This window comes from Lepisma saccharinum, chromosome 2 (genome assembly GCF_977018435.1).
Source record: "Lepisma saccharinum chromosome 2, izLepSacc3.1, whole genome shotgun sequence".
Taxonomy (NCBI): Eukaryota; Metazoa; Arthropoda; class Insecta; order Zygentoma; family Lepismatidae; genus Lepisma; species Lepisma saccharinum.
The window spans coordinates 170887519-170907687 of NC_139230.1; the positions used below are offsets into that span (position 1 = coordinate 170887519).

Genomic DNA, 20169 nt, shown 5'->3' on the forward strand with positions numbered 1-20169 from the left:
TATTATACAAGTACTATATTTTTTTCTATATATTTTAAAGCATCGCTTGAAGTGTTAATTGACTGCTAAAGAAATCATCCCTTACTACAGACTCCATACTATTTCTGATGATACAGATATTTATGTCACAAGAAAACATGCACAATATTCAATCACAGTGCCTACAGTACATTTCACCTTCGGCCGAAGCAATGAAACTTCCCTTCATTCCCAAAACTTGGGAGCTGCAGATGCGGAGGGAATGTGAATGATGACGTCAAAGTCACAGATTTCTGTCTAAACAGGAGGTCGCAAGAGGGGCAGCGAAGGTACAGATAAAAAAGCTTCCCCGTGAAAGAACTTTCTAGAGTCTAGAGAAGAGAATCTTCTAAATACTTGCCACTACCTAGAGTTCTTCTTATAAATAAGATGAGTGAATGTATTAGCTGTTGTTCATGATCTGTAAATTTGGCCTCCCAGATGGTGCAGTGGTAGGTAGTATCATCGCCTTGTAATCATGGTTTGATACATGGTGGAGACACAAAATGGTTCGGATCCCACTTTAAGCTGTAGGTCCAGTCCAGATTAGCCTTACTGTGCATAAAGTGGACTTAAAACACAAACTCAATCAATGATCTGTGAATTTGTTCTTCACCAAAGTTGTGAGCAAAGTAATATCTGCTGTCTACATTTTCACTCTTCACTCCAAACAAATTACACAAAATAGTTTTTCCTATTGTGAAGGGGGCTGATGGCAGTGCCAGGGGGGCTGACGGCAGTTCCAGGGTGGGGGCTCATCTCCCCCTGGCCCCTGCCTGGCTACAGGACTGGCACGGTAGCACTGGCAGAGACGATTCCACACAGGTAAAACAGCGGAAGGGAAAATTCAGGCGAAGCAGGTCGGCTCGGTAGCTCAGTGGTAGAGCATTGGCACAGAATGCCAGAGACCCGGGTTTGAGTCCTAGTTGAGCCCAAATTTTTCGCTAACAGTTCTACGTAAACAAAACACTGTCGAGATTGACTTAGTTGATCAAAAGTTTGATCATTTTTCCAATTGCATTATATACACATAAGAATAACCATGGAAATTCCATATTGCAAAAAACAAGAATGAATATGATTATTTATTCCAACTACAAGCTGCTTTAAGGTTGAGTTGGTTCTTAGGTATTTATTAAGATAAATCTGACTTCAGTAGTATGCATTAGAATACAGAAGAAGTTCAGTTCAAGTGTGCTGTTTTCCCAATGAACTTCTAAATCACAGGAAATGTGGTGTCAAGAATTGATCTACCTATGCTTTGAGTCAATAAATGAAGTTATAACATATTTATTCTACAATACATACAAACTTACAATTGGATACAATTTACCAATTGAAAATTGTCTTGATTTTCGAATTGATTTCAGTTGAGATTCCGATTGAAACCAATACATTCCAATATCAATATTAGGCATCCGATAGAATCTGATTTATTCCAATTGAAACCAATTCAATCCAATTGAAATTTCAATTGGAACCAACAGAAAATTCCAGCTGGGTATGGGGGGATGTTTAGGTTGTGGAGATAATGTGATCAGTACCATGCTTTGATAACCTGTACCCTCGAGGGTTGCCCCCAGGTACCCATTTATTAGAGACTGAGTGAACTCCAAAACCACTCCACTGGAAAAATTCCAACCTGAAATCACCCATCCTGGGAATCGAACCTGGGTCTCCTGTATGGCAGACGCCTTACCAACCGGACCAATTGTGTTAATAATTACCAGAATTATTTAACTAACTATAATGTATTATAAATAAGTATCATGGTACTTTAGGATAGAGTAATAGCAACTGTAATAGATTACTTGTGGAAGGAATAAAGTAACCTGTAATGTATTATTTTGAAAGTAATGTGTTACTTTGCCATGCAATGTAGACACACATATGTGAATGTTTACATGAGCAGGGGCGCCGACTTGTCAAAATTATTGAGGGGGCTCTGATCACTGAAATAAATGAATGAATGACTCATTCCCCCCTTTTTTTAAAAAATAAAAATTATGTCTTCGTATAGCAGTTTTTAAGCAGCTATTATATTCCTGACGCAAATGAAATGTAACATAAAAACGTTTAGAAAATGTTTCAAAGTCTGTTTATGTCTTTTATGTCTGCTCATTTGTTTTTTTAGATAACAATTAACATTTTTATTGAAAAGTAGGCTATGTATTTACATTAAGAGGCCAACCTAACAGTTTTATGCTGGCCTCGGTAGCCGAGCATGTTGGGTGGTCGACTCAACTTGCTTTGATCCGGAGGTCTCGGGTTCGAGTCCCGGCGAGGACATGGGTGTGGTTTATCCCTCCGTCATCGGCACCCTCATAGCAGCACAAATGTCCCGCGCACGGCACTCAGTGCCACTATATCAAACCCAATTTTATTTAGATGAATTATGGATGCAAATTGATGTTGAATTACCCTAGCGCTTACTGGAAATCAGACGATATATATATGAACGCAAACAGTCCATTTCGGACATTTTTATTAGCTAAACTAAAACTAAAACTATATAAACTAAAAACGTTAGAGGAAATGACACAGAAGTACACGCTCAGACTCTTGAAGCAAATGCACCAAAATATTATTCCCAAAATACGCGTAATAAAAATTTTTATAATAAAGGAACTAAGAAAATGAACTCATCATTCACAAAATTTTCAAAGTAGTTTTCAAAAACGTTCAACATATTTTTCAAAACGAATTGAAATCATACAACTTATATGGGCTTAGAAAGGAACAATTTGTTCCAAAATTCTGCCTAAGGGGGACCGGTCACTTTTGAGGCATGTAAACAACTGAAAAACGCCAGAAAAAAGGTTGGAATGCCTCTATGTTTTCGTGGGAATAGTGTACATAAGTTTCCTAGTGCTTTCCAGACCATTCTTGCACTGATAAGGAGAATAATTCAAAATTTTAGAAATGGCGGCAGAGTACTGCCGCGTGGGTTACGGAGAGACTTGAGACTTGTAAAGAAAGGATATGTGACAGGTGCAAATAACCTTAGTGTTGATGTACCCATAAAAATAACGAATATTTAAAATATTTAATTATTTACATAAATGCTAACACAAATCGTAGGAAAATAGTTTTACTTTCTTGTTCTTGCTACAATATATTACTTTTCAAATTTAATTTTGCAATAATAAAAAGCACATAGCAAGCCGTGCTTTAGCAATAATGCCTTTGATCATAGCCATTCCCGCTTTCGGAATACAGACTTTTCATAAGTTTTCTTTGCGTACTTTACTGCAAGCCAGTGTGAAATAAACTCAAAGACTTTAGAATTATTTTCCCCTTATTCTTTGGACTAGAGGAAGAGATTTCGAGGATAACTAAATATCGTACATATCAATATTGCCTGAAAGTCGTGTTTACGACCTCAAATTGTTCAAAATACACTAAACAACAAACATACTGGTATAATTGTCATATCACATCGTTATTTTGAAACTCTTTTTAGTAAAAATGTTAACAATACTCATAATTATATACTTAGTATATAGTAATAAGTCATGTGTTTTGCTGTCTCTGGTCATAGCCCCCCCAAAGTTGATGGTATAGCGGTCTCAGCCCCCCAAAGTTGATAGTCTAGAACATTTCAAATGTGTATTTAAAGTTAAGTTCATGTGGCACAATACAGAGTAAACTTTACAAGAGAAGCAAAATAATACATTAGATCCTCTTAAGCAAAATTATTTGAGGGGCTCTGCCCCAACATCATTAACATTGGGGGGGCTCAAGCCCCCCCCCCCCCAAGCCCCATGGAGTCGGCGCCTATGCACATGAGTAAAATCCCCATATGTGCTGTAATTTAAAAACAAGCATCAATTTTCAGAGAAAAATTCATTAAGCTTTTATTCATGTATTGAAGATGTGGTGTAAGTATAGTTTTCACCTTTAAAATATTGTCCAGTATCTCAATTAAATCATTTCTTTCTCATTTTCTTGCAGCCAAAATGCGGTGGCTGAAGAGCGAATATGAGGTAGATGTTCATTCAAATGATGAGGTAAGATTTTAATTTAAATTTCTCCCACAGGACAAGTGTAAAATGGAAGTTGGTAGAAAAGCAATGAAAAATGAACTAAACCAGTCAAATCAATAGAGACAAGCAACTTGTGCCATTCCTCATCCTAAAAAAAATTAGAAAATCAATGGCAGGAAAAGATGGCAAAATGAGGGTTGATTACTAAAGAGAAGTACCTGTAGCCCCTCCATTTTGAAAATCCTGGGCACACCACTTTGCATTAGAGATCAATGATGAATAAGAAACGAGCAGTGTAGTTTAATTTTAGGCTATGTGCATTGAGGGTAATAATACTGTTGTTTCAATTATTTATGTCATACATGATATTTTCTTCCTTCTTTTAGTGCAATGTTACAACAAATAGCACAAATGCAATTTTTTGCTCATCTGAAAAATCTAAGGAGGAATCTCAAAATCACATGGTGCAGAGTGTGGAAAGGGACACTAATGGTGAGTTAAACTGGAAAATACTAGGCATAGACATTCTTAACTTTAACCCTGGACATGGGTGTTTCTTTGTGACTGTCCGTCAGTTTTGTCTAGCATCATTCAAGTGATTAAGAGACACTCACAAAGGAACATCCATGCCCAGGTTGAGAGTCAAATTAAGAACTTCTGGTTGCATGATCATGAGTCAAACCTGCCAAGTTGGCATAGTGCATGTTACTATTAAACAATAATATATATTTGAAGATATGCACGCTTTCCTATTTTCAGAATTAAGTAGATTATACTAACTTTAACCCAGGAAAATATTTAAGAAAACAATACATCTTACACACACTCTTAACCCCCCCCCCCCAACACATGCACATTGACTCTTCTCTTCTCTTCTCTGCCTGCAACCTTTGTCTTTGTGAATATATTTTTCTTTGCAGGATGAGTTGCTTCATCCCATAAATTAGGAACAATACACAACAATATTTTCTTCCTACCTCCTTCCCTCTTTCTCTCTCTCAAACACACACACATCCTCAGATATGAAAGTGAGACTTTTGTGAACAGTGTTCAACACATTTCATGGAATAGTCCTGCATTCTTGAGACTACTTTTACCTTTTCCACTCGCATGTGATGCATTTCCAGACTCGCATTGACAAGGGATCACCAAACTATTGATTGTGAGGTACCAAAATCTTACAAGCAATATTTTCAGTGGATTGTGAATGGTTGGCTACATATTGCAGGTGTTGGAAGCTATCTTGAAGGAAAACTTTTGCAAACTCTCGCATACAAATAAAAGTAAAATAAAATAGGGTACTACTAATCAGAAAAGCTGAAAGAAACTATCCTTATGAGAAGTTGTCCATCTATTCATGTGGCATCTCAATAACTACAGAACTATGTATAAATATAAATCTAGGTGAGCTGATAGACCTATCAAATAGTAGCTCAACTAAACTAAAATTAAGCTCAACTAAAATTAGACAACTTAAATTAACTCAATCGATGTCTGGTCATGAGAGACAACAAGCAACCTAAAGTGATTTGTCAACATCAGCAAAACTAGTAAATGTGAAGATATAGATTTGTTCTAAAGTTTGAATTGTAATGCAAAATATTTATATCCATTTCACCTGCCTATTAAAAAAGGAGTAATTTCATTATATCTGAAAGTCTTATGAACCAAGAAATTACCATAAGAAATTCATCCCATCCTTCGTAGCTTGCCAAGTATTTTCAAATATGGGAGGAGTTTGACAGTCTCTGACATGGCTATTGAGCTTGTCTTTAAACAGAGGTGAAGTGTCCGGTCATCGGGAGATGTGACGATGACCAAGCAAATTAATAAAAAATATTGCATTTTAAATATTTTAGAGAAGAAGTAAAAAGAAAAATGAATACTCACATATTTGTGCGAAATAAGCCAAGCGACAGCATGAAACAGCTCGAAATACACAAAAGATTCGCTAATCTTAGTACATCGAAATGAGGGCACAGCACTACCCCTCTTGCCGAACCCTTCCGTCAAGTTTCCTCTTGAAGGCAATGGTGTTAGAAGCCTCAGCTCATCACAAAAATGGTGCGAATCCCTCTGGTCTCTGCCGGTGCAGAGAACAGCCAAACACTTCCAAACAGGCAGACCTGGGTCATAACAGGCCCCTTTTTTAGCCCGCATCCCCATGTTTACAGCCACTGCAGGGTTTCTCTGGAGCCATCAAGATTATTCGACGTGTCCAGTGGCATGGTCAAGGAGGGGTTGGTGAGGGTCATAATCCCCGCTTAAGTTCATTTTTTAAAAAAAGCTAAAAAAAGATCGTGACAGGCAGAAAAAGATGGCAAAATGAGGAATTAAGGAATGACTACTAAAAAGTACATGTAACCTCCCCCTTCCCCTTCGAAAATCCTAGGCACGCCACTGCGACTGTCTCCTATTTCCACTTGTTAAGAGGAAAATCATATATTTAACGATATGAAAGCTGCTTTTTCTTTATCAAAACAACAACTAGAGGTGGACCATAATGGACCTTTAAATGTGACAATTGAGTTGTTTGCATTTCAGTTTCAATCAAATTTAATAATTCTCATTGTATGGAATAGAATTATGTCTTTTGTACTCGTAGTGTCTGTAAAAAAAAAGTAAAGTGCTCCCCTGTCCATAGCACCACGCCGAGAAGGCATATAGGGGGTGTGGGGGTAATGCCCCACACTTTCTTGATCCGGTCGTGAGTGGGGGTGATGTGATCAGCATCACGCCCCTGACCGCCTTTACCCCCAAGGGTTTCCCCCAGGTACCCATGTTATTCGACGCTGGGTGGGTACCGGGGACGCTTCCATTGTTAGAAAAGTTCCCGGATTTGAACCGGCCGGGGATCGAACCCGGGACCTTTAGCATGGTAGTCAGACGCGTTACCGACTGAGCCACCGCAGCTGTGTCTGTGGTATGAGCTTTTACATTGAATTGGCAGTGACCTTGGCATTTATCGCAGAGAAATATTTAGCCCCCCCCCCTCCTCTCCTCTCTCTCCCTCCATTAGAAAATCGACCCTGACGTTTGTCAAATCTTGCGATGACTACGTAAAAATGTCACGCTTTGCCACTGTCTTTAACAGACTCCCAATATTTGGCATATTTTTTGGGATTTGGTAAATTGATTGTATTGACTTGGCGTTTTAAATCCACTTTATGCACAGTAAGGCTAATCGGGACTGGACCTACAATTTAAAGTGGGATCCGAACCACTATGTACCTCCACCGTGTATCGAACCCGGGACCCCTTGATTAGGCAACGACGCTACCACTGCGCCATCGGGGAGGCCCAGGGATTTAGTAAACAACCATATCTAGCCAGCATATTGCCAAACAGTGGATCTTGAACAAGAACATAGTTACTTGAACGTTAGGTGACAGTGGCTCTTTAATAACATGCAATCTTAATTCAATATTATTCTATTTGCTTTTCCTTTTAGCAATTCTAACATTATGTTTTGAGGGAGGAATATAGTTCAGGTCAACTTTTGCATAATCTGGGGACTAGAGCTGCTGTTACTTCTATTTCTATTTCTATTTATGTTCTGTCATTTTTCTACCTCTTGAGTCAGTATTGATGATGAACTGCTAAAATTGATGAAGATCATATTATGCTGAATACCCTGCCACAGGGTATTAATTAAGTAATTCTGATTGATGATGGTACTTAGTGCACTGGATTAGTAGCTATTAATTCACAGGTTGTGTTACAGGTGTGATCAAAAGTATGAGAAACTCTCATTGTATGATTTTCTGGAAGGAGATTCATCATACAAATTAACTATGGAATGTCAAAAGATATTCCATTTGTAAAATTTTGTTAATCTAATTTCATTTACAGTACCTATAATTATATGGGTGTGAAACTTGGTCCCTTACATTGAAAGAGGAACATAAATTGAGAGTATTTGAAAATATAGGAAAATATTTGGACCTAAAAGGGATGAGGAGACAGGGGAGTGGAGAAGGTTACATAATTAATTTGTATTCATGTCCAGATATTATTAGAATAATTAAATTAAGAAGACTTAGGTGGGCAGGCCATGTGGCACGAATGGGAAAGGAAAGAGAAGTTCACAGGATTCTTGTTGGAAAACCTGATGGTAAGAGACCTGTAGGAAGGCCAAGATGAAGATTGAGGGACAACGTTGAGATGGACCTAAAGCAAATCAGTAGGGATGGAAAAGAGTATATAGATCTTGCTCAAGATAGGGACAGATGGAAGGCCTGTGTTGCTGCAGCCATGAACCTTCAGGTTTAAGAAGGCTAGAGAGTTAGTTAGTGCCTATACTTATTATTAGGGCACTGGACTTTATAACATATTTTTCAATTGACTTCGGATCTATTATTGGGGTGAGATCTTTACATATCTGATGAAAATCAGCCGAAATAGACAAACTTGACAAAGCATATTTTGACATATTTCACCAATTTCGCATTTTTACAACATATTTCTTCAATTTTGTTGTAATAAGACATATTTCTGTATAATTTCATAATTCTCTTGCACATAATCGGTTATTTCATATTTTTTCTTCGTAGCTTTAGCACAAGGGATATTTCATATTGTCGATGGCAGGATATGGAAATTACGGAGGAAGAAAGGTGCCATCTTTTCTTAGTACAGAACAATAATACCTCACCTTTTTATCCCACTGACAATTGATAGCCATGCAAACATTATTGAGGTAAAATGTTCTCTCTCCTTGTTGCATGGGAAGTAAAGAAGTTTCATTCTCATTTCTTTGCCTTTTTCGCTTTTCACAAAAATCTGTCAAAAGTAAAAATAACATTCGGAACATTACAGCCCCTACTCTACTCTATGGGGTATGGGAGAAATTCGAGATTACTGTTGTGCATGGATTTAATGAAAATATTTCTGAATTTTTCTGACATATTTATAATTTTTCATGACATATTTTCCAATTTATATGTCATAATTACATACATATTTTACACTTTTATAGGACATATAGTCCCGGGCCCTAGCTCGTTGCTTTGCTTAACATGAATACAAATAATCCTACAGTGTATAAACTTTCAATAAGATTTTATCAATTTTCAACAACTAATTTTGCAAAAAATTAGTTTTTCAATCTTACTTTCAGATTTCATTGTTACAAGATCACGTAGCAAGCAACAAATGCAGAACAACAGAAGTGATAAATATTTTGCAACAGAAGAAGCCAAAACTTCCAGCAATGACAGGAAAGCAAGTACCCTACGTCTTCTGATGCATTTTATTAGAAATCAACAACCATATGTTACCACAAACATGTCTCCATTGGATTCTGCTTCACTTGAGAGTTCAATTAGTGACACTTACCTTGATGCGATACTGAATGATAATATGGAACTTTCAGCTTTTCAAAATATGATTGATGCAGAGTCTAACAGAAGTTTTCCATTATCAATTACAAGAAGTGAGATGCGACGTACAAGTAGGAACATTAATATCAAGAAACAAATTGCTGCTAATGTTTGCCCATTGACACCCAAGAGGAGTTATGAACATGAAAATCCTAAAGTGCTTCATAACATGAGAATGGTTATGAGAAAACTGCACAAAACACATCCCAGAATTTCTATCATGAAAGGACTAGTTCTATTTAATTTCAAGAAGATTAACAGGAAGTGTGAAGTTTGCAATGGCATAAGGCAGAAGTTTGTAAATGGGTAATATTTTTTAATTAGTTTAACTTTTCCATTTATTTAGAAGCTATGTTTGTTGTGAATAACTACTATTCATCCACATAAGTTATGATTTTTTATAAGGTGGGAAGCTGCCATGGAGAGTTTAGTCAAAGACATGATTGATTGATTGATTGATTTGGTGTTTTAAGTCCACTTTATGCACAGTAAGGCTAATTGGAACTGGACCTACAGTTTAAAGTGAGATCTGAACCACTATGTGCCTCCAATGGGTATCGAACCCGGGACCCCTTGATTACAGGTTGACTATGCTATCACTGCACCATTGGGGAAGCCCTCAAAAACATGAATAACTACTGTTTCCTCTTATTCTTGATGCACAGTTCTCATTGCAAATTAAGACCAGGAAACTGAATTAGAAATAAATTACGTTATTCCTTGGAGAATCTCCAAATATTTCTTTTAGCATGCGATATTTGTGGCTTTCTAAATCCTAATGGATATGATGATAATAAATTTCAGTTATAACTGTTAGCCAGTTATGTCATATAGTTACACTATTATTTAACACATCAAGGGGTCCCAGGTTCGATTCCTGGTGGAGGCACATAGTGGTTCGGATCCCACTTTAAACTGTAGGTCCAGTCACGATTAGCCTTACTGTGCATAAAGTGGACTTAAAACAAATCAATCCAATCAATTTTATTTAACAAATTTCGAATATCTCATTTTTCCACATTTTATGGCCCTCTTCAAAGCATTTTCTTTCTCCAGTGGAGATTCCTTTGCAGATGAAGGCCCAAGTTTGTAGCCCCCCCAGACTACCCTAAATCTTGGCCTGAAATATTATCTAACATGTAGTAATGTACATTGTTCTTTACACGACTCATTCAAATCAACTATGAATGTACAGTTTGGGGTGCGAAATCTCTGCAGATTGGTTAGGGGGGGGGGGGAGCAGACCAGGGACGGCGCCAGGGGTGGGCACGGGTGGGCAAGCGCCCACCCAAAAATTCGTGTGCCCACCCGATTGCCCACCCAATCAAATTCAATAAGTACATATACTTCGAGATATATGAATAATTCGATAAATAAGTGTATTCTGGTGTTCGTAACATGTATATTTTACTTGTGAATATTATCTATGCTTGAATATGCTCAAAATTATGCAGGGTATGATCAATATTAGATCAGAATTTAGGTTGAGCTTGAGGACTGCAGCTCCGGGCCTCCACATACGTATATAAATCCCGGCCTGGGTATGGTTAAAATAATCTCTAAATAAACAAATAAAATCATCATCATCTTAGCGTTACTTCCTCCGGCAACACAATACATTATTTTGACTTTTTAATTATTATTATTAGAATAATTTAATCAAGAATACTTAGATGGGCAGGCCATGTGACACGAATGGCAGAGGAAAAAATAGTTTACAGGATTCTTGTTGGGAAACCTGATGGTAAGAGACCAGTAGGAAGGCCAAGACGAGGATGGAGGGATAACGTTGAGATGAACCTAAAAGAAATCGGCAAGGATAGAGAAGATTGGATTGATCTTGCCCCGAATAGGGACAGATGGAAGGCTTCTGTTGCCGAAGCCATAAACCTTCGGGTTTAAGTATTCTAGAGAGTATAATATAATTTTAATTAGCTCTGCATTAAAATTCCAGAAGTGTCCCTTTTTTTATTTCATTACAATTTTTATAGACTTGTTATCTTCAAATATCAATATGGTATGCGAAATATCAACTTTATATTTATTCTACTAATAAGAAGGAATCACAATAATCACTACAATACTGCAGTGAATAAATTGTAATAAACCAGTTATGTATGGAAAAAGCTACAGAATTATTCAATTGCTAATGAGTGGCTTATCCTATTTAGAAATCCTCGTCCCATACACAAATTTTGCCATATGAATCAGCCGAAAATGTCAACAGAATCTGTAGATGCAGCTGAAGTAAAGAAAAAAAGTTATGTCACGAAGAATCCAGCAGACGGTTTTATTAGTTTGTTTTTAAATCCACTTTTATGCTCAGATAGGCTAATCGGGACTAAACCTACAGTTTAACGTGGAACCAATGTGCATTGTGCTTCCACCAGAGGAGGGGGAGTCGAACACAGGACCTCTTCATTATAATGCGACAGCGTTATGCCTTTGGGGAAAATATACAGAAAGAACTCGCACAAAACGTGGCATTTTATCACCACAGAAGATGCGTCAATTTTAAGAGGGTGATTGCCTGAGATAAATATTTGAGACTTTCGGAAAACAACATCATTGTTCACGGAATTAGCTGCCTTGATCCACTAATGAAACGCTGTGCAATTGAAACTACCATCTTAACTTTCTAAGAGCTATGATTTGTTATATTTAACCTTTAAACAGCCAAGCCGGTTTTCGAAAGTTACCCCTCTCTCGCCGCGGCCTTTGCGCGCGATTTTTAAATTTTTACACTTATTTCAGAAAAACGTTATATCTCTGAGACTATTTGAGCAATCTACTTCGGATAAATTTTGTTTGAAAACAAAAACATCGGAGCACGCGACCGTGTACAATTCAGATAGCCCACGTGAGAAAAACGGGGTTGGGAGGGGCCAAGTCCCCAAATTTCAATGAAAAAAATCTGGCGTTCGCCCCCCCTTCTCCCGTTATTTTGGGAAAGGGTGCAATTTTGAATTGTTTTCAAAGAGTAGACCTTTTGCAACAAAGTGAAACTTGTTTCAAGTCCCTAGTTCTCATACAGGCTGAAATATGTACAATTTGCATTTTAGCTAAAAATAGCTAATTTGCATATTATAGAAAGGGGAGGGGGGGGTGGGTTTTCTTCCACATGACATTTCAATGTCTTATCTCAACATCTGTCAGCGTTTACAACCTCACATACAAGTATGAAGATCCTAAAAGCACGTGAATGTTGTAATCGGCACCATGGGTCATATATGACCCATTGGCTGTTTAAAGGTTAAAGTCATTTTTCTGCTAATTTTGATAATGACGACGATAAGGTTCAATGGTGATTAGATTAAAGTTACGAAGGGGCGAAAACAAACACAAGCTGACACTCAAAATACAATCCCTCATAAATTATTACTTTGACAGTGGTTCCAAGCGCCAGGGACTCGTTGCCTGAAAGAATCAAGTTTCCAGGGTGTGTTGCACAGGATATAGGTTGACATTCTAGTGTGTTCGAAATGGTCACGCCATGCAACCCAAGTCATTATGAAATATAGATGAATTATTACTGGCACGGTGATCAACTTCGATGAATTCCTTGTGTCCTAAATCATTTTGTTACCTCAAAAAATATGTTCATGTAACCAACCATACGTGTATTGCTTCTCTCGCATTAGTAACATGACAATTCAGAAAATGAATAGCAACTTAGCTAATAAACTCTTCAATTTTGAACAGATTTTTCGATCTTACTTGTTTGTGAGTGATATTCTGTCAAAATAGCCTTTCATTAACCTAGGAATACTTCATGGACAATGAACAAAGAATTTGATTTCCGTGAGTGTTTTAAATCATTCCTATTAAGACGTTCATGTTAATCCAAACATTCAGTGGCGGCGATTAGGAGGAGCGGGAAGTGGGGGATGCAGTTCCTTCGCCAAATTTTGCCACTTTTTACCCCCGCACTATGGCCTCTTTATGCTAAGCCTTTTCTACCAAGAAAAATTATATTCTCCCTGCCCCTCAAATGTTGGCACCCAATCGCAGCTACTACAAACATTCAGATAGATTTATCAGGTGTACAAACTATGTAAGCTAAGAAAAGTGACCCCGAAGGAGTAAGAAAACTCTTTCAGTTAAAAACTCATACGATGAAAATACTATGCTCAGGAACATGCATTTAAATTACGAGAAACTTCACGATTGTCTACCATTGCACTTTCTATCACTTTCGCCGAATACATAAAATCAAGTTTGTGCCTTGTATTTGCAACACAAGCTTAAACATAATTCACATTTATTTCACTGTATTAACATGCATGAAAGAATGTGATTTAGAATGTATGACTGGGGTATGGCTGCGCATGGGTAAACACTTCCTTGAAATAATTGTGTCCATCAGATACAAAGCGAAAGGAAATGGAACAAGTTGCGAGAATAGATTAGAAAAATAAATAGGAAAACAAGAAAAGGAAAGGGAAAATAAGTAAGAGGAAAATCGGGAGTGTAAGAGAGAGGGGGATACATACGTCTTACATACACATACATACTATATATGGTCTTACATTTATACTGCCCACCCTAATCTATCAATAAGGAGCTTCTGCCCACCCGGTCGAAAATTTCTGGCGCCGCCCCTGGAGCAGACAGACACACACACACACTATATATACAATGTCATTAAATAAGTGTAAATTATTAAATAATTATATTACAAAATATACAATATATTATATCGACTGTCCTTCATTCAAAGTGTAATTGCAAATTGAAGATTTTAATGTACTACTGATGCTATGAACAGTGATTTGCCTAAGGGGGGGAGGGGGACAAAAATTAAGAGACATTAAGAAGATTAAGAAGATAATAGTTTCCTGTATAAAATTCACATATAAATGCTATTACATGTTTTATTAATATATTTATTAATACTTCATGGTTGCTAACGAAAGGCAATGAGAGAAGAAATAACAAGTCGGTCTAATTTCTGTGTTCTGAGTATTGCTGGGTTCAGTGTCCTTAGAGATGAGGCTCTTTCTTGTCCGGTCTTTTTGTATGTTTTCAATATTATTCCAGTCAAGTATATTCAAATTCCAAACTAATTGTTTATGTGTGTTGCTAAAACAAAAACTCTCCCTCCCGGAAGAGTTTGGGGGGGGGCGGATTTCTGGACAAGATCTTTGGTGGGGGGAATTCCCCCCTGTCTCCCCGGAATTTTGCACCCTGGTACAGTTCTAGTGACATGCTAGGTAGTGTGTGTGAAGTAGTTCATATTCATAATACATATTCTTTCATAGTCATTCCTGAAGAGCAGTGGTAGCTATTTCTGTATCTCTCATTTCATATTTTTATTATAGTTATTTCACATTATTGTGGCATTTATAAAAAGCACAAGGTTTGATGTTTGATGATAGGGTAAAAATATTAGGGTTTTGTAACCCATTTCTTTCTAAATTTTCACTCTTGAAAATTCCATTCAACTCCAGTTAAATGTACTCTGCTAGGTATTTTCTACAGTACATTACTTAATAGCAGAGGCAGGTATTTTTGGAGATTATTTTTTATACTTGTTTTTTTTTAGTATGGTTACTGATGGTGATTGTTGGACATTGTTTTATACTCCTGGTGGAGATTTGTGGAAATTGCTAAAAATAGAATTCTCTTGTAATTGCTGCATTAGCATTACACTCCACTAATAGATTCAATATATCTGGTAAAGATGTGTTTTGTTCAGGTAAGAATGATTGCCCACACTAATTAAAATATATTATGATGACAGCGTAAAAAACCACCACTGCTATAAATTAATTCTTTATTTCTGCCAACATTGTTTGTGCTTATGTTGAAACAGCAACGGAAGTTGATATTAACTTTCTTATTACCAGTAGTGATTGATAATTCACCTGAGAGAGTAACAGACAATATTTTAGGAAAAAAAATTAGTGGCTCCTGTTGTGAATTATTCCATTTTTTTTACCTTCATCTTGAGCCACCAGTGGTATCATTGGTAGTGTGTCTGACTGCCACATGGGAGACCCAAGTTCGATTCCCAGGGTGGGTGATCTAAGGTCAGAATTTTTCCAGCCTTGTCTCTGCATAAAGTGGCTCTGGAGCTCACCTATCCTCAAAACAATGCATACCTGGGGGCAACCCTGGGTGGTAAAGGTGTATGGAGCTTGGTGCTGATCATGTCACCTCCAAAATGGCCGAGATCGAGAATGTGTGGGGCCCTATCCCCACATCCTCTAAATGTGCCTTCATGGCTATATGGACTGGGATACCTTACCTTATTTCATCATGTTCCACCAAATTAAGATACAATACATTGTACTATGTAAGTATTCAGTTTTTTATCTCGTTAAAAATGAGATAGTATACTATATATAGTATATTATAATAAGGCTCAATTCTTGCCCTGAATAGTACAGTACCTAGAGGCTTTAAATGGAAATGATAACCCAGCATCATTATGGACTTTACTGATTAAATAATAATATCTTTTTTGTAAAAACTAAGGATTATGTACTGACCCAACAGAAAGTCATTTGGTCATGTCACTCTGGTGGATACAGTTTTATCTCAATTAATAAGTGTTTATTATTGACAATTTCCATCATTTAGACCATGTATACAACTATGAATTAGTATACTTTCCATCTCAGATATATACACATGCCAGTGTGCATGCATATACATGTTAAAGTTTACTTTACAGAAATAATCATTTATATTATAGGAAGCCAAATGGAGCAAAACGCACAAGGTACCGTTGGATTAATTATAAGGTTGGAGGCCTACAATTCTAGTTCAAAGGATGCAAAAAGGATTAAGAAGAAGCAAGGTTGTCAACTGAAGCCTCACACCTCCAGTTTTCAAACCCATCCAAATGAACTTCCAATTTAGCCTCAAGTTTCTTCCAAATGGTATTACATCAAAATAAGAGAGTATACATACTGTATGTAAATTTTCCTATTTGAAAAATCAAAAAGAAAGTACCATACAAATTAACCAATTCTCAATATCCAATTACTTCAGAGGAAATTTGAGAAACTTTGCTTTGCTTATTTGTTAATACAACCTGTGTTCAATAAATACGGTGAAAGATTGAATGATTTATTTCATGATTTATTTGCAGGAAAGGCGGTACATGCATGCAGGAATACAGCTTATTGTCCTTCAAAATAATCGCTTCCAATGGTAATGCACTTCTGAGAACATGTGTAGAGGTCTCGCATACTTTGGGTGAAGGCAACCTGTGGGATGCGGTTGAGTTCAGCGTTCACATTGTGTTGGATGTCGGCAATGTCCGAAAACGGTTGTCCTTTTAAGTGTTTCTTCGAGCGAGGAAAAAGGATATAATCAGCAGGGGTCAGATCTGGTGAATAAGGGGGGTGATGGAGTACAACAACCTCCTTACGTGCCAGGAACTGCTACACGGTTATGGTGGTATGGAATCGTGCGTTATCGTGCAGCAGATACCAGGATCCATTTTCAGTATACTGGGGGTGCACACGTCTGATTATCTTCAGGAGGCGATCCAAAATGTTCACGTATGTGGTTGCATTCAATGTTGTGCCTTCTGGCAGGTATTCTTTATGAATGGAATGATCCCTCCAGCATCAAAAAAGGTAATCAGCATTGTCTTGATGCGCGACTTTTTGCACCTAACCTTTTTGGATTTCGGTGACCCTGACGGAAGTGCTTGTACCACTCGTACACGCACTTTTTCCATAAAGCACTGTTTCCATACACCAGGCGCAGCATGTCGTGACATTCCCTTGGCGTTTTCCAAAGTTTGAAGCAGAATGTTACGTTTGTACGTTGCTCCATTTCACCCATAACAGCATCGCTGCACTGCACCTTACTTCCACAATGCGTACACACAAACTACATGTCTGGACAACCATACAGCTTCACGAACTATGACTGACAGACCTAGGGGTTCACTGACCTGACCGTCAACCAGTCGTACCAACTACACTGAACGCCAGCAATTCATTCACCGTATTTATTGAACAAAGGTTGTATATTAATGCCATATGTTGCATTTGTGTTCCTCAGTGTATATTGTAAATAACTTAATCGAATCATGTGTTTTTTATATTTATTTTAATGTTAATGTATTAACAAAATAATGGAGTTGGAGCTAATAGATCATTATATTGAAAACAATACTAAATACAAAAACTTTGAAAGCTCTTAGATTGACACATGTTTTATTTTAGGGTAGTAATCAATAACATTGTATTGTACATACTGTATTTTGTGTTATGGCTTTAGGTTAATCATGATAGTGAGGATGCGTGATAATTATGTTAGTTGATGAAGGGATTAACACAAAGACCATCACATACAGCACACACATATCCAGGAGACGTCTAATGGATGTCTTCTGTATATTCGTGCTGAAATTCTGGGTATCCATAGGATGTCCCAGAATGTTCAGTAGACATCCATAGGACGTCCCCTGGATATCCATAATTCCGTGCAGGGGACGTCCATAGGATATCCAGGAAGGATGTGTTTTGGACATTTTGTGGATTATTTTGGATGTGTTTTGGACATTCTGTGGATCATTTTTGAACATCCTGTTGATCATTTTTGGATGTGCTTTGGACATTATATGGATCATTTTGAACATTCTATGAATGACTTTTGGACATGTTTTGGACATGGGTTCACGTGATAGGGATATTATCTGGATGTTTTTATTTCATTGTAGAAAAGGATGTATTCTGGACTAAAATTGTACCTAATCTGGACATTATGCTGATATTTTTCGCACATACTTTGGATACGAATAGAACATTCCTGGACTAGATTTACACATATCAAAGACTTCGAGTACACATGCTTATAACAAACACTCCACTCTCTCTCTTTCTCTCACTCACTCACTCACACACACGTGCACTTATGCGCACAAATTCTCACACATGCATCTACACATCCGAAAAGTACTTTGTATTCACACACATAAGCAGCTTATTCTTCACTACCATGCAAGGCAATGTTCTCATGGAAACTGCTGTTGTGCTCGAGATGAGACACAAAGAAAGCCTCGTGGCAACTTTCACCTTCTTGGCGTGCAAGAGTGACTCGCTGAAAATACAATGGGCCTACAGACAATGCAATTCCTGTCGGAAATGTTTTTAATTTATGATTTATTACTGCATAACAGAGTTTGAGTGCTAACATAATTGAGACTAGATACTATGAATCTTTACATGGATATCAAAACATTTATTTCAAATTTGTGATAACCACATATCCCATGAATATCCAGAATGGGATATCCAGGATGGGAGATTCTCTGTATATCCAGGATGGGATATCCCATAGACATCCCATGGATATCCAGGACTGTATATACATGGGACATCCATGGGATATCCACAATATCCATGGATGTGATCTGGACATGGTGGATATCCTATTGACGCCTCTTGGAGATGTGTGCTGTATGGGATGCTTGTCAAGGTTGTGATTCAAACCCAGAAACTGTGATTTCAGCATGCACTCAATGTGCTCCGCTCACTCAGTGTGTTAGTGTGAAAAGAAAGCAACCTATAAGATAGTGATAGTGATAATGAGATGAAAAATAAGACTTTTCATTTATTCGTTGTATCAATATCACAACATGTTTGCAGGTTCATCGAAGCAAACTGGCGAAATACTGATAATTACACATCTCAAATATTTATTTTTAAATCAGCTCACCACAAGTTATCTCCTCATCTTGTGTTGGCCACAGAAGTGTCAAGAGTGCTGCTCAGTTTTGTTCATACTCCTTATTCTGTGTTTCTTGAATACATGATGAAGGTTGTGCAAATTACTCAAAAGTTTAATATATATAAAATATTAACTTATGTTTTGTGAGTATCAAGGTAACTCCTGCGACGTTTCGGGGTGCAACTGCTCCCTTCCTCAGGCTGCTCACGTTTAGGTTATGTATAAATCATAACCACATCGAATTCTCCATAGGTTCAGGATGTAGGATTGGTAAAAGGTATATGGTTAAACGACATGGTAGTTTGATGTGTACCTGTAATGGGTTTTAGATTTTTACTGTTTTCAAATTAGGATTTGAGCATGCACTGAATTTTCCCATGACATGCTTCCATAGATATAGATATTTATTTGCCTTTAGTATGTGTACATTAATGGCTTCGTCATACATTCCGTGCCTGTGCATATAATAACAGGAGAAGTTACCAATTCTCCTTGCTGGTTAGTTCAGCAGCAAACGCAAAACTTACAATAAGCTCTCAAATACACCAAAGCAACTTAGTTATAAGAGTTCAATTAATTTTGGTGGCCCCTGCCACCATCCCAACAAGTTCTCATGTGAATGGTGGCAGGGGCCACCAAAATAAATCAAACCTTTATCAGTACGTTGCACAGAAAAAGTTAGTATTTTGCTTTGGTGTATTTTTTGTACTACCCATGTTGTTGTTGTTATTCTGAGTGTAAAACAACTTCTGTGGTTATTTATTTGCTTTATTTTCACATCATTATAACAATTTCTTGTCCCGCACAATGGCCATGCGGTCTAAGGCATCATGCTTTGGACTCCAGCCATGGGAAGCATGCAGGTTTGAGTCTTCTGGGGGAAGTGTAAAAACTTTTCTCCTGAGATTTCAGCCAGTGTATGGGACAACCCACCACCATCCTGAGAAAATTGGGGAGCTACGAATGAGTAGTGTAACCCGTCATGAAAACCTATAACAATCACTGGGGGTTCGTCGTGCTGACCACACATTACCCCATAACTGGTTGGATGATCTCACACCTCATGAGAGTAGAATCAGGTAGGAGTG

At 37.5% G+C, this 20169-nt stretch overlaps 1 protein-coding gene across 1 annotated transcript; it reads left to right on the forward strand.

Annotated features, from left to right (window-relative positions):
• The first annotated feature begins 3977 nt into the window (after nucleotides 1-3977).
• LOC145983755 (uncharacterized) lies at nucleotides 3978-16871 on the forward strand. The gene is made up of 4 exons (XM_083116804.1): nucleotides 3978-4028; nucleotides 4391-4496; nucleotides 9124-9691; nucleotides 16086-16871. Exons 1-4 carry the CDS (start codon nucleotides 3978-3980, stop codon nucleotides 16153-16155), a joined length of 795 nt encoding a protein of 264 aa, XP_082972930.1. The 3' UTR covers nucleotides 16156-16871.
• Nucleotides 16872-20169: the final 3298 nt, after the last annotated feature.